At 38.1% G+C, this 16,815-nt stretch overlaps 1 protein-coding gene across 1 annotated transcript in view; it reads right to left on the bottom strand.

Moving 5' to 3' along the window:
* Positions 1-4,633: 4,633 nt before the first annotated feature.
* LOC121376316 (QRFP-like peptide receptor) overlaps positions 4,634-16,815 on the bottom strand; it is a 48,193-nt gene continuing 36,011 nt past the window's right edge. The window contains exons 2-6 of the mRNA XM_041504159.1: positions 16,483-16,604; positions 13,211-13,334; positions 10,655-10,857; positions 8,242-8,395; positions 4,634-7,887 (exon numbers count right to left, since the gene is read on the bottom strand). Coding sequence (XP_041360093.1) covers positions 7,444-7,887; positions 8,242-8,395; positions 10,655-10,857; positions 13,211-13,334; positions 16,483-16,604 — 1,047 coding nt within the window. The 3' untranslated portion in view covers positions 4,634-7,443. The remainder of the gene's footprint in view (positions 7,888-8,241; positions 8,396-10,654; positions 10,858-13,210; positions 13,335-16,482; positions 16,605-16,815) is intronic.

Below are 16,815 nucleotides of genomic sequence, written 5' to 3'. Positions count from 1 at the left end.
TGAAGACCAATTTAAGACCACTAAAGAATTTTTACTACCATCTGCAACCAACTTGCGACCACACGATTTTTTTTCAACGAGGACGATGGACTCTACATGTACAGTCTGAGGGGCATTATGCGAGGGCTTTAAAACTGAGCTATAATTCCAACTACAATGTCGATACAGTGCAAATTATGCTTATTACACCTACGAATGTTCGTGGATCTTGTGAGAACTACTGGAAAAAGTGTGGACTTTCTCTGTCTGACACAATTAAAACAATCGCATTTTACAACTATTGCATTTCATTTCTTACATACCATTTAGAGAGGACACGATTGGAGATGTTTTGGTATTACATACATATAGCTATATATACTGGTAAGGAATCAATTTAAAGACATATAATTGACTTCTCCGCGGTGATGACGCCGGACGCCATACAATGGAATAAGCACGACCAAAATTGATTGTTCTGAGGCGTACGTTAATCAGACATATGCGTAACTGCAAGAGTAGGCATCATAAATAAATTATTTGGATGATGTTGTATTCTGCCGGCGTTTAAGGAGACTTTCCCGAGTTTGATATCATTGTAAGATGTTACTGACAAATTAAATATTTTAACGACTAAATTTGCATACTAAATATACTATTTTGTTTAGAATATCAGTGTGTATATGTCTTTCTGATCGTCCTGGTGTTTGTTAGTAGCCCAAACTATAGTTGGGACACCTAATAATTTCGTACGTACGAACAAAAACTATTATATTAAAGGGACATTCCTGAGTTTGCTGCACTTCTTAAGATGTTATCGACTAACACAAACTTTTTAACGATTGTAATTACTTATCAAATCTTATATTTTTCTGCATCAAATATTAGTGGCTGTATAATAAACTTATTTCTGATCGTTCTGATATTTGGACTAGGTTAAATTTCATCTTATTTCCTAAAATATAGTTTTTTTCGTACGTACGAAATTATTTGAAGATAAAATCCAGTTTGGGCTTCTTACAAACATTAAGACGACCAGAAACACATTGAATATACAGACACCGATATTTTAAACAAGAAAATATATTTAATATGTAAGTTTAATCGTAGAAGTACTTTATTACAATGCAGCAAACTCAGGAATGTCCCTTTAAGAAATAAAATGAAGTTTTATTCATTAAACTGTCTTTGTTAGTCGGCAACATCTTAACAGTGGCAACAAACTCCGGACAATTTCTTTACAACTTGAACGTGTCTGAAATAAATGTGCGATCACTGTAACTTGTAAAGTGGACCCAGGAAGTTCACACTTAGTCATTATGCGTTGACGAAATGTTTCAATAAAGTTGTCGTCTGCGTTACTCATTTACTTGTTTTCTTTTCGTGGATCGAGCAGCCCCGCACCCATACCCACGAGTATAGAGCCGCGCACAAGCATCGGTTACTGTTTAGTGTGCTGGTTTTGGGTGGGGAAGGGGTTAATTCAAAGCATATTAGTTTGATATTGTAAACGTATCAGTTGGATAGTCGTCTGTATAGATGACTGTTGTTGGATCAATAGAGTTCTGACGTTTAGTGTTGTTTGATAAAAACATCTATATTCTCATATAAAATAAACGGAACTTATTTATGTTCTATCGAGTAATCCGACTTCCAATTGGCTTTAATGTGTGCTTCATATTACAAAAGAACCACTGTCGACGTGTTTGCGCGATGACAGCCTTTTATTGTATGTGTGTGTGTTTGAGGGGTTGTTTTTCAAGCTGATGCGTAATCGCTTTTCTTGGATTACGGGACGTAAACAGTGGTTACGCGTACTTCCCGCTATCAGTGGCGTCTGGATGGCAGTATTTGCAGAAGCAGACTAATATTTCCTTCAAATCTCTTTTCCATTTGTCGCTTTCACGTCTGGTGGCTTCCTGAATCAATGAATCATTGAATGTCTTTTCGTTCTGTGGAATTACCGCTTGCAGCCAATACGTCCCAATGCCGCTGCACGTACGACCACAATTAAAACGCGTATTGCAAAACTCTGTGGGCTGAAGAGTCACGGAGATCAAAACTGCTTTCATCAATTTTCTTGCGTTAGCACTAATTGCTTTGCAAAAAGCATTCGCCGGTGACCCGGTACTGTGAGCACGTCCAAGAGCAGGCGGGATCGTTCGATGGCTTTCCTATCTCCACAGCCTACTTATCCGTGATCTGGCTATATCGAAATGTTAATGACTTTTAATTGATGGTCCAAATGTGTTTGCCCTGTGGCGTGATTCATCCTGCTCTTGTACTAGTGATTGCACCATTTTATTACACTTTTCAACAAGGTTTAATCTGGGAATATTGGATGGCCGTAGAGTAAAACCTGGCCTGATATCGGTCGGCTGGGTGAATAGTTCGTCGTTAAAAAAATGTCCCCTGCGCGTGCTGTAACCTCACCGTGGTGCAGGGGTGTAACATTCTCTTTGAGAATGGCCAATACAGCACAAATTGAAGTTTAGAGTAAAATTCGGTGTCCGTAAAATTCTGTGATATTTGTATTTGTATTTTTGGCACAGTTCTTTACACTGTTTTTGTTTAAACCTTGAATTTTTATATTGATGTTGATCATCACTTTATTTATTTGCATTACCATAGTTTGACACCCAATAGCCGATGTATTTTTCGTGCTGGGGTGTCGTTAAACATTCATTCATTCATTCATTCATTAAAAAACATGTTGTTATCTTTTTCGTATTGAATTAGGTTAAAGTCGGCCGCTGTTAAAAGGTTTTGGACCAATGTAAGATTCCTGTGCTGCGTGTACGGAACAATTCAATTATTATGTAACGTTCTGGGCGGGGGAGCTTTACGGAATGATCAATGCAGTGCTCTATAAAATGTCGTTCGGAAGAATTGTTACTGTTGTTTGTTGTTGTGGGGTTTGTTTTTGTTTTGTTTTGTTTTTGTTTGTTTTTCGGGGGTGGTTGTTTTGTTTTTTCTTTGTTGTTAGGGGGGTGTTTTGTCTTTTGTTTGGGAGGGAGGTGGTTGTAAGATTTACGTTGCATTTTCAAAACATGTAATTTATATCCATAAACTAAACAGATAGTCGTGGTCAAGTTCTTGTAGGTCTATTACAGATGATGTTTATCAACTACTTAATAATACCAAAAAGAAACAAATCAAGAATTAAAACAGAAAGCCAAGTATGGTAGTAAATTTATGTAACAGAAACAATGAAAGGATGGGGGGGGGGGGGGGGTGATTGACAAAAATGTGACGTATTTTAGAGGAGGGAGTGGTTTTAGCGATATAATGTGTAATGCAATACATGTGTTGGGGTGGGAAGGTTATGAATGGCCACATTTTACGTTATCACAATGGTGAACTGTTCTACAAGTATCGCAATGAGGTCATATTCCTTTGCGTTTTAAAAGTGCGATTCAGTTTAGTGATTACCGTGTATCGTAAGGAATAAAAATAAAATCGGTGACCCACTACCATATTTCCAGTTCCAACCAGAAATTCGCAAGGGTTCTATATCACATGCCTTGAAATGCGCTGGCAATGCATATACAAATCCTCCTGTGTCTGTCACAGGTTTCCTCCCATTTTCTTGTCACATATTCCGTATGTTAGAAGCACATGGTACGGGTGTTGTTACCAAAAAAACACCCGGCTATTGATAACCATAGAATTTTATCTATTTTATTTTATTTTATTTTATTTTTATATAAATATATATATATATATATTTTTTTTTTTTTTTTTTGGGGGGGGGGGGGGGGGGGGGGGATTTGTTCTGTTTTTGACGAGTCCGTTTTCAACGTTCTGCTCCCACGTCGTATCAAAAACCAACGCACAAGGAAAACGGCTCAAATGCATGACCGCCATTACACAATGTAAAGAACTGTCGTATTAAACAAACATCCTTTTCGTGTTCGTACGATTAGGTAATATAGCATCGGTTCAAAACTAAAGTTAAAAAGTTAAAGTTTGTTTTGTTTAACGACACCACTAGGGTATTGATGTATTAATCATCGGCTAATGGATGTCAAACATTTGGTAACTGTGACAGTCTTAGAGAAGAAACTCGCTACATTTTTCAATTAGTAGCAAGGGTTCTTTTATATGCACCATCCTACATGCATGATAGCACATACCAGGGCATTTGATATATCAGGCGTGTTGCACTGGCTGGACCGAGAAATAGCCTATTGAGGCCACCGACGGGGATCAATCTCAAACCAACCGCGCATTAATCAAGGTCTTTACTACGTCCCTCCACCAGTTCAAAACTATGTCTTGGAGCCGCTATATTTAAACAGACTACCCTGAGTTTGCTGCCATTATAAGATGTTTCCGACTAATAAAATATTTTTAAAAAATTAAAATATCATACTAACTTTAGTTTCTTGTTTACAATATTAGTGTATGTGTATTCAATATATTTTTAGTAATCATAATGTTTGTAAGTAGCCCAAACGGGATTGACTTTCACAATAATTTCGTACGTACCAAAAATATATGGTGTGAAATGAAATGAAGTTTGACTTAGTACAAACACTAGGATGATCAGAAACTATTTACTGTGTAATTTTAGCTAATAAAAGTCGGCAACATCTTAGCAATGGCAACAACTGAGGATAGTTATTTAACAAATATAACCAATGCAATACGAAACGACTAAAATCCATTTTATTACATATGTTTATACTCAGTAACGCAATGATCTATATATAATACATCATTGTCATTAATTATATTTCTGACGTTATGGATTGGTGAAAATTGACACAAAGGTAATATGAGCAATGACTTTTGAAAAATAATATATACATTAATAATTCTATCTCACATCACATAAGATGATGTTCCATTAGCAATACATTAGTTCTAAATGCATTCACCGTGGACTGCATCTGTTCATATAAAACTATTATAACTAAAATAACGAGACTAGGAATTTTTAATTGTAAGATTCTCTTTTTACATGGATTTTGTCAAAGGGCTGCCCTGTCAGAGACACTTGTAATTATAAATAATTATTGAAAATGATGATGAAAAGCTGCGAACTAGTTATGATTATTCCAGAATTGATCATATGAAAGGCAAATGTTTTTGTTACATTTCAACCATAAAATGTATTTAAACCATTGTTTACACTTCAAATACAAAATGAACTTTATTTGAACCATTGTTTACACTTCAATCACAAAATGAAGTTTATTCAAACCATTTATGCATAGGGAAATATGCAGACTAACTAAACATAAAATAATAAAACACGTCTCCCGAAAATGCCTTACGAGATTCGAAGATATGTTCTCCCAGATGAAATTTAAGCTTAGAACTCACCAGTGCAAGTGCATTTCAAATCAACTTTTGTAACATTATAAAAGTTAAATATAAATGGGCAGCAGCTTTTGCCCGCAAGAATTAATGTAATTTAGCAAAATAAATAAATAAATAAATTAATTAATTAAAATAAATAACCCTAAAAAACCAATACAAATATTTAGACTGGTTTCGTCTATATCCAGGTCAAAGGTCACCAGTTTAACTCAAAGACCTTAGAGTATTAGTGGTTTTACAAAAGTATGCATAAAAATATTTACGATGAATAAACTTGATATATTATATATGTATACATCAACATCAAAAGTTACTTAAGCTTAGCTTTTGGTAATGTGGTGACCAATAATGTTTTGAATGGAATATGCATTTGCATGGTTCTTACATATAAGTGGAAAATGGAAAAAAAATGCACTGTACTACAGGTCATTTGACTGCAGGTTTTGAAACATTCTAGATATTTACCGAGATTTGGTTTAACCAATTTTCATCTTCGGGAGAGTCATCATAATTCATTTTTTTGTTTTTTATGTCAAGGTCGAGGCATATGATGTATCATATATTGTTTGTAAATATAATAGTAACTGTCTCTTTAATATTCTTTAATATGAACGACAAAACAGTTTTGTTCAAAATCGTATCTGCATAAGACAGAGTTAAAGGGATATTTTGACACGGCCGTGTCTGTTCCCATTAATTAACTTGGCTTCATGTATTTACATCGTTTCATTACCGATTCAACATTGTTACATTTTGTCGTTTGTAAATTCATACCGAATACATTTAAAGATCAGATACCTTTCTAAAGACAGTCGTACTTTAACCAATTTATTTAATATTTTAAGGACATGTCATATATTTCCCTTTGCCCATTATATAACTTTAATGCTACATGTAATGGCGCCGAAGTTAAATACGATGCATGTTTATACGGTACAACATAATATCTTACATATACCAATATAGAAGTAAAATGTTCATCGAACTCGTCATCCCCGGTCCCATGAGAGTGCGGGGGTTACTAGAATTCGATGGATAGGCAATAAAATACATACCTAAAATATGCTCTATGTAGCTTGTATTATGAAAATATTAAAATAATGACAATCTAATGTTAATTTTCGGTTTCTGATGATGTGGAAGTTGACGCCCTTCCAGCGGCTACCCACCCACTCAGCTCTCTTTGCAAGGCCTCTTGTTAATCCGAATGGTTACATTCTGTTTTCAAATGCGTATCTATTCTTCTAGGAACTTGCCATCTCTCATGAAATAAGCATTCGACTTCATGTCCGTAAAACTGTGTCATCTTGTACATTAAAACACGCAAAACTCATTTACAACATTATTTACAGACATTATTATCCTCGATCTTTACACGTATCGCTTATGTAATAACCAATGATTTGCTTCCCGTAATATGTTCGCCTAGAGACATTCAGGAAACAATATGTTCACTTGCTGGAATTCAGAAAAACAAACCGACGTGTAATAGATGTATGTTCATTACACAAAACGTTTCTCGACGTGTGTCATTTTCTGAACTTCAACCTCCTCGTCTGTAGCTGTTCTCAGCTAGAGATTTACTATTGTAATATATTTTTACCTGCTAGAATTTTGAAAACAATTCACCTGTAACAAATATCGTTTATTTGTTGCACTGAAGGTCAACCTCATCATCTGCAGAGGTACTCAGCCAGTGATTTACTTCCACAGTATGTTCACCTGTCGACATTCAGAACACTATGTGTTCACTTGCTGAAACTCAGGAAAACAACCCATGTGTAATGGATATGGTATATTTATGAGTCAAGACTTTAGACCATTCTGGACTATCTCACTTTTTTAAGTTCAACTTCCTTTTCTGCAGTCACACTCAACCAATGATTTACTATGTGTTCGTCTGTTGAAAATCAGAATCAAACCCACGTGTAACTGATACTAGTACGTTTATTTAACTGCAATGACAAGAGATTAGACCATTCTCAGTCGTGTCATTTTGTGAAGTCCAACTTCCTCATCTGCAGTCGTACTCTATATTTTCACCGTCGGACATTCAGAAAATATGTTCACCCGTTGAAATTCAGAAAGAAAACCCATGCGTAATAGATTTTCTTTATGTTTTGCACAGACAATAGTTTAGACCATTCTCGACTTCTCTGAAGTCATTTTCTGAAGTTCCACCTCCTCGTCTGCTACAGTCATGATGGGCCTGAACACGTCGGAACTGTTGTTTTCCCGCTCATTCGGATAGACGACACTTCCGTTCGTGTGCAGCACGGACGTGCGGGTGCTGTTGAACGATCTGCTGAATCGATACATGCGCACGAAGGCCTTGCCCTTGATGCAGGCGCAGACGGCGAACTTGAACGTCTGTCTGAAGTTCTTGGACATGAAGGCGTACACGATCGGGTTCACACAGCTGTTCATATAGGACAGCAGGAAGAAGGCGAGCCGCATGTAGCGCAGCCAGCCGTGGTGCAGGGGCTCGATGACGCCGAACGCCGTGAGCACGTTGTTGATGATGATGGGAGTCCAGCACACGAAGAAGACGAGCACCACGACCATCAGCATGAGAACGACCTGCAATATAGGAGAAAGACACACACGGTTACATTACATAGGCTCTCTCTCTCTCTCTCTCTCTCTCTCTCTCTCTCTCGCCCCCCTCTCTCTCGTCCTCTCTCTTTCTCTCTCGTGCCCCTCTCTCTCGTCCTTTCTCTCTCTCTCTCTCTCTCTCTCTCTCTCTCTCTCTCTCTCTCTCTCTCTCTCTCTCTCTCTCAGACTATATGTTAGAATGACCAAATGTTTGACATCCAACAGCTTATTATTAATAAATCAATGTGCTCTAGTAGTGTCGTCAAAAACGTCTGCTGTACAGTTATCGTTAATGTATCAATAATCATTTTAACCTTACTACATCGCTATGTTAAATACCTGTTTTCTTGTTTCCTGGTCATCGCTCTGGGATTTCTTTTGCCTTGACCTCGACGCGTCACTGCGTCCAGCAGTCAAAGGGACAGATGACGAGTCTCCAGAGTCACTCTTCGAACACGACTTCCGGGGAACCTGTAATTTCGCACCAGTAGCTCTGTCGAATAAAAATATATAGGCTTACCTGACATCCAGTAGCCGATGATTAATTAATCAATGTGCTATTGTGGTGTCGTTAAACAAAACAAACTTTATGGTTTAGTATATTATATACATTTTATAGCTATATATAGTGGCGTCCCAGTGTTTTCAGATTGTGTTCGTGTATACCTGGAGGAAGAAGGTTGATACTGAATAGATACTAAAACGTTAAATTATTCAAATGTGTAGTGTCACAGTCAACACGACAATAGCGGCATAGTCATAAGAATGCAAATCATTTCGAATTTCAAATCTATATAAAAAAAATTATCGTACAATTAAAAATCTGTTGATGAAAACCGACTATATATATATATAAAATCGATGATCGATAATGACGTTCCAAGCGATTTTCAACATTAGTTCCATAGATAATTAGATATTTACTACTAATCAGTTTAAAGTAATTGAAAAGTAATGAATACACACATGCACAAGTCAACACACACATAAACACACACACACACACACAGACACACACAGACACACATACACACAGACACACACACACACACACAAACACACACACAGACACACATACACACACAGACACACATACACACACACAGACACACACAGACACACACACACACACACATACACACACACACACACACACATACACACACACAGACACACATACACACACATACACACACACACACACACACACACACACAGACACACACACACACACTGGGTCATAACGTAAAGCACAAGCACAATGAAATCTGTATGAATACTGTTAATGCAAAGTGGACCATTACTTACACTACTTGGAAGACAGAGAAATGAATTTAGAAAAAGCCCGATCTTATCCAGATATATGGGCAATGTGTTTCTAGAGCGCACTGTTCTGCCCGCGTGGTTAACCTTTCAAGATGTTAGCTGATTACGACGCATCTAGCCTCTTGCCACACAGCGTGTAATCAAGGCTAATTCATGACGACCGTAAAGTCAGTCTTAATCGGGGAAAAGGAAAACAAGTTTCATTTTCGGATTTACATCAATCTCAGGTTCAAATACGTCGTCACAGTCACACCCCTGGGCACCACCCTGAAATTACACTGGGCGTCTGACCTGGAAAGGGTTAATGATTAGTTGTTAACGAGTGTTAAGTCGGTGCCGAGGCCTTAAACGTCACCAGTGAGCTACTAAAAGTCATAGTTTAGGATCCGTAACCGAGATGCGAACCTAGTGCTGTACAAACTTTATCGTAGATGTTTTTAATGAGTTGCACTCGTTTTAGTGTGCATGTGTGCGTCAATCGTGGTAGTTATAGAAGACACTTAGACACATACTGCCATAAACAAACTGGTGTGATTCATTTAAAAACGAAGCATTTTTCTCATTACTATCAAACAATTGATTATTAATTATCTCATTTAGTATAGATTGTGCGATGTGTATCTGTCATTACATATTTACTTCAAGTATTACTGTAACTAACAACTTTTAGCCAGGCACACCGTACAGGGGCGGTTCGTAGCCCAATGGTAAAGCGCTGGCTTGATGCGTGGTCGGTTTAGGATCGATCCCCGTCGGTGAGCCCATTGGGCTATTTCTCGTCCCAGCCAGTGCGCCACGACTGGTATATCAAAGGCGGTGGCGTGTGCTACCCTGTCTGGGATGGTGCATATAAAAGATCCCTTTCTACTAATGGAAACATGTAGCTAGTTTTCCTCTCTAAGATTATATGTCAAAATTACCCTATGTTTGACATCCAATAGCCGATGATTAATAAAGGAATGTGCTATAGTGGTGTCGTTAAACAAAACAAACTTTGTAAACATTATTGTACGAGTACCAGGGCCTACGCTTATTACAGGTTTTAGTTAAGAGTCTAGACTCGAATATCTAAAGACCACACACGCATTCAATGTGTGATGTTAATGTCTCATACTCTGTTAGTCTTCAGTCTATATTCTAAACGTTTTTACGCACCTGGGCCTGTGCTTATAAAACCTTTTTAGAGTCTGGACTCCGTCTCTAATCACGCTACAATATGCATACACATTTGTATGGCGTTGTCTTGAGGTTAGATCGTCACTCTGTTAGAATCTTGGATCTATAATATACGAGGTGATCTTAGCTCTAAGATCATCTTAAGTGCATAACTTCCTTGTGCACTTTTAAAGGAGTTCTTAGCGCTAAGATCGCTAAAAAAACCGAAGGTGAAGGCTAGTTCCTTGTTATAATAAAAGCGTGCACTCACCTGCCTGACCTCATGTTGGCTCTGATTCCTGCCAGCCTCCAGACTTCCAGAGAGATGAAGATGTAGGTGGTCAGCATCAAGGCTCCCGGGATGACAAGCATCACGATGAGCATGTACATCTCGTACAAGATGGAGTACATTTGTCGCGACCACTCCTTCTGGCACCAGTAGGCCACGCGGACGACGCCAACCTGCTTGTGGTTCTGGAATAGACAGAGACACTAGGCTCAATTTACAACCTGCCGCGACCACGCCTTCTGGCACCTTCTTACAAAGCCTGTTATTCAGCTCTATCCTGTGCAAGTTTTGGGTTTTCTAAGCTAGTCTTGGGAGTGGCAGTCTACCTACGGGCGGTGCACGAGGGATGAAACATCCTGTTACGGATCTCCTAGGGGAGAGGCAGTTCTCCTTAAGGGTGACCACCTGATAATGGATCATGGAACCAATCACGCTTTGCCGAACGTCCTTTCGACTCCGACTTGTGTAGAGATACGATTTTGATATGGGAATACGGTTTTGTCGTTAAGATGTGTCAGGGTGTCGCGGAAAAAAACCTAGTAGAAGCTTTGGCTTCTATACGAGGATTTACGGCATATTGTTAGTGCAATTTGTCACTTACCTACCTATCACAATATGGCCTGAGACTTGCTCTATGATAGATGTATACGATACCAAATGATTGCAAAGCGCTCTTTAACATTATCTAAAAATAACACTACACTATTTACGGTATATTGTTAGTGCAATTTCACTTACCTACCTATCACAATATGACCTGAGACTTGCTCTACGATAGATGTATACGATACCAAATGATTGCAAAGCGCTCTTTAATATTATCTAACAGTAACACTACACTATTTACGGCATATTGTTAGTGCAATTTGTCACTTGCCTACCTATCGCAATATGACCTGAGACTTGCTCTATGATAGATGTATACTACACCAATGATTGCACAGCGCTCTTCACATTATCCAAAAGTTACACTACCTTATTTCTCAATTTTCGCATTTATTTCCAATAAACAACTTCAACATAATCAAGCGCACATACAATCTTTGCATAAACAAGTCGGGGAATGTTGAAATTGTAATGCGCCTGTACGGGTCACGTCCAGTAAAGCTAGATTCCAGACTTATCAAATGTTATGAAATTGGAGAAACCACCAAATCTGTCAGGTTGACTGTCAGCGGCCAGATAACGCCGTCAGAGACAGATAACTCGCACAAAGAGAGTACACTTGTCGTCAACATCCGCCTGGCATAGCGTTGTGAAATGTTCGTGTCAAATGAACACGCCCAATTCCATCGGCCGTTATCTAAAGATTCTTCGATTAACAAAATATTTTTTTCTACAAGTAAATTGAATTATTTAACCCTTTTAGTTAGCCTTTTATCAGTAGGTTATCTTGTGTTGGACAGGTGCCTGACATGATTTGAGTGGAATATAACCATTCCAGACAAGAAGACGAGAAGGAAGGGAAGCGTAGCATTGTGGAAACAAGCTGGGAAACAAGGAAAAGTATGAACATCCACCCACCAAATCCCCATCCCAGGAAAAGTACGAACACATGAACATCCACCCACCAAATCCCCATCCCAGGAAAAGTACGAACATCCACCCACCAAATCCCCATCCCAGGAAACGTATGAACACATGAACATCCACCCACCAAATCCCCATCCCAGGAAAAGTATGAACATCCACCCACCAAATCCCCATCCCAGGAAAAGTATGAACACATGAACATCCACCTACCAAATCCCCATCCCAGGAAAAGTATGAACATCCACCCACCAAATCCCCATCCCAGGAAAAGTACGAACACATGAACATCCACCCACCAAATCCCCATCCCAGGAAAAGTATGAACACATGAACATCCACACACCAAATCCCCATCCCAGGAAAAGTATGAACACATGAACATCCACCCACCAAATCCCCATCCCAGGAAAAGTATGAAAGCGTGCTCCTTTAATGTTAGAAGCTCTATTTTTATTTAATTGGTGACGTTTCTGTATTGCTGAGTAATGCTTATTTTTACGGACAAAGGTACACGCGCACGCACGCACACCATAGAGAAATAGGCTTTAAAACTGAAAAATGCAAAACACGTGCTTTAAATCACATAATATCCAAAATGTTTGACTATAAATTTATATAGTACACCTCAACAGTACGAATTGTGAAAGTTTTTATTTTAAAATTCTTTTTTTAGCTCCATTTTAAGACATTATATACGTGGTGTTTTGATTTGAATCAACGCCAGTTGGGTGGTTGTTGTTGTTTGTTTTTGTTGGGGTTTTTTTTTTTTTTGGGGGGGGGGGGGGGTTTACCTCTTTTTTGTGCCGTATCTATGCATTAATATGTATCAATATGCATCGACCATTAATTCAGTTAACTTTTATAACACTAGGCATGCGATGAATTCATTTAAATGAGTAAAATTCAGTGGAAACATTACATGCTGGGGGTGATTTTAAACAGTCATCCAAAAGTAACTAAATTGGTGTCGGATCTTGACACATTCATCAGAAGATCTATACTTACCCTGCCAAAGATAATCGGTAAGGCCATTATGAATGCCTGCAGCCACACGCAAACCACCACGATCTGGGCGTGTCGCATCGTGCATAGTGACTTCGCCTTCAGTGGGTATCGTATAGCAACGAACCTAAACGAAATAGTATTAGTTTTCATATTAAATATACAAAAGTGTTCAATATTCAAAATGACTGACAGCCAATACAACTATACATCAACTTCAGACACGAAAATTGTTTGATGTATGCGTGGGGTGGGTGTGTGGCCTGAGCCAATGAGACTAACTCTAAGACAACACCAGTGCCGAGCTGCGAATCCAGTACCTACCAGCCTCAAGTCCAGTGTCTTAATCATTAAATAACTGAGGCATTGGTAAAAGGAAGGAACCTCCAGTCTTAGCAAGAGTAGTTCTATCGGACCTCCATTTCTTAGAAACCATATACCTACCAGGACTTTCATACTTGGTTTATTTTAATGGGTTTTGGCCTAAGACTTGCATAGCTTGATATGCTACACCTAGGACTTGTATTAATAGACAAGTATTCCTACGGACTTATAATCCGTTTACACCGGTATAAAATCGATAACGAGACTGCTGTGGGTTTTTTTGTTTTTTGTTTTTTTTTATGTTGTTGGGTTTTTTTTGTTGGGGGTCGGGGAGGGTGTTGTGTTTTTACTGCACGGTTTTGGTAATGTGTATCAGATTGGAGGTAATTTCATTTGCCCGAGCCTTGCAGGGGATTACCGGCCAATGGTGATGGTAGTGGGGGGATTAAATAGGTCTGGATTACGTGCCAGGGGTTTTACCGAGTTGTCTTCTGGCTCACAAATAACGATTTATTAAATTAGCATCCACATAGCCAGTATTGGTGGTCATGGCTGCTGATTTCCGCAAAATATCTCTACATCTTTACATATTTAATGATCCGACGCTCAGACCAATTTTACTTTGATGATTCTGTCATAGCCCGTATCTTGCTGTTTATGATGTGGCTTTTCATACTGGTGAGGCTCTAGGGTTGGTGTGGTCATAATGCTTTTTGGAGACACACACACACACACACACACAGGAGAGAGAGAGAGAGAGAGAGAGAGAGAGAGAGAGAGAGAGAGAGAGAGAGAGAGAGAGAGAGAGAGAGAGAGAGAGAGAGAGAGACAGAGACAGAGACAGAGAGACAGAGAGAGAGAGACTGAGAAAGACAGACAGAGATATATTTTCAAGTTCGAGGGCCATAATTGTGTACAAAGGGGTTAAGTCACCATGAAAGTCAAGCTTGATCTGTAAAATGATAAAGCTATACACACAATTTTAGCTCAATATCTGAAGGCATTGTTAAAAACACATCCAGGAAACTAAATGTGGGACTGACGGACGGACGGACGGACGGACGGACAGACAGACAGAAAGACTGACAGAGAGACAGGCGTACAATGACAGAACATTGATAATGACTGATTTAAAGGGGATGTCTGAAAGGTGCACAATGACCAAAATTATTTCTTCATTTTTCTAGTGAATGTAAAGATTATACTTTAAGTTACATGCTAACAAAAACCCTCATTTTTTAATTTTCTACTATTTTCTAAATTTAATTATTGCAAAAGAGAATTGAATTAGGTTAACACGAAACATCAGTTTAAATTTGAATTGCATCTCCATATTGATTTGGAACTGGTTATTATTTTAATCAATACGCGATGAATGTTTCTGTGTACTTCACATTTTGTCGCTATCGATTTTCAAGGAAACAACTATTTACGCCGAGTGAATATTACCATTTTGAAATTCTTGAATTAATTATCCAATGATTAGCCTATATGTAGATTCGATTAATGTATTTATTTATAAAAAAATACACAAAAATGCGTGTACAATTTCCGAAATGTGACACTTGCAACTTTCAGAATGCAAGTTTAAATAATAATAAAAAAAAAGAAAAGAAAAAACAACACCATAATTGCTTTACAAGGGTTTTTTTTTCTGGTTTTGTTGAACCATACAAAAATCGATGTTGTTCCTCCGATAATTATGTTGTCACGTATTACACTCCTGTGCCAAAGAATCCTTGTTGCTATCCGCTAAGAGTATACTTCGTGGCGGAAGTCTGTTACTTCTATCACTCTAGTCTAATCCAAGTGTCGCAAGTTACTGTTAGATATCTGGGCAATGGCGTAGCTAGGATTTTATACTAGGGACCACCCACACCGTGCGGCAACTTTACTATGAGTTGTTTTATGGGGCGATAGGAAATGTAGTAAGGAAATAAAAATAAAAACAGGTTAAGACAATAAATCGTGGTATCTTTAAACAAATAACTCGAAGCTACGAATCTTGGTCAAAATCGCCATTGTTTTAAAACCACAAAGTTATTGCAACAGTGATAATAGCCAAATGATGCACAAAATATAGACGCGTTTGATCTCGACATTGCGATATGTTCTTTTCGTGTTGGGTCTGTATTCCAAGCTGTGTTTAAAACATCCAGCTGGAACAACATTTCCTGAAGAGAACCAATGTTGCAACTTACAGCTGAAAGGGTTCGCTGGACACCTGTTGGGGTGTAAAGTTATTGGCATGCACTGCGGTCGTTGGTGTATCAAACATCGACATTTTAAAAATTCTGCTGTCTTAATGTCTCCAACTAATGTCTAACTCTGCTCCAATACATCAGTGTTATTGGACTAATGTTGGGTTGGGTTGTTGCTTGGGGTTTTTGGCGGATATTATTTTTCGGGCGTGGGGGTGGGTGGGGGTGGGTGGGTCAGAATAAGCTGTTTTAAAGCACACAAATGGTGGACACATCAATCAATTAGTTGATAATGTTTTCATATGGGAATTACATGTATATGAAAAATACATAAATACACCTTTTGAACCATCTAGACACATGTTCGTAGTTGAGTTGGCAATCAAATAAAATCAAAAAGAGTGACGGGCATGATTTGTAACGATCTGCTGGAGCATATGGAAGTACAATGTAGTTTGAAACTCATTCTGAGAATTGGAACAAACGTATTTCAATGATAAGGGCTTTAAAATACATTACTACGTAATGAGACGCTTCGTGAGGAGTTTTGGAACAGTCGTCAAAATTACCAAAACACATTTCATATGTATTCACGCTACGTTACGATTTTAAAAAGTCGATATCTTTGTTACAAAGGATATTTAGGTTTAACTATAAAGTGTTACAATTTTGGATTAAAATAAAACTACTAAAATCTTCAATATATGTTTTTTCAAATACTAATATCGTTTTAAAATAAGATGACCATACCTTTCAATACTTATCACCGTGAGAGTCCACACAGAACAAATCATGGAGACGTTTTGCATATAGTGGACGGCTTTACACAGGAATGCGCCAAAAGTCCAAGTGAAGGAGAAAAATGCAGCAAACTGAAAATAAATACAGATATATGTCAATGCCTAATTTACGTTATGAACAATAATGGTCAAACAAAAACTTGTAATATCATTGCAGAAATTATTTCTTAAATATGTACACCAGTAGAAGATAGTACAAGTTATAGTACACGTGTAATTAAGATGTCACACATACGATGAAACATCAACAAATGTATGTACAATAAGTTCAAACCGTAAATAC

The sequence above is a fragment of the Gigantopelta aegis genome, chromosome 6 (assembly GCF_016097555.1).
Source record: "Gigantopelta aegis isolate Gae_Host chromosome 6, Gae_host_genome, whole genome shotgun sequence".
NCBI lineage: Eukaryota > Metazoa > Mollusca > Gastropoda > Neomphalida > Peltospiridae > Gigantopelta > Gigantopelta aegis.
This window is presented reverse-complemented; position numbering and strand designations above follow the sequence as displayed.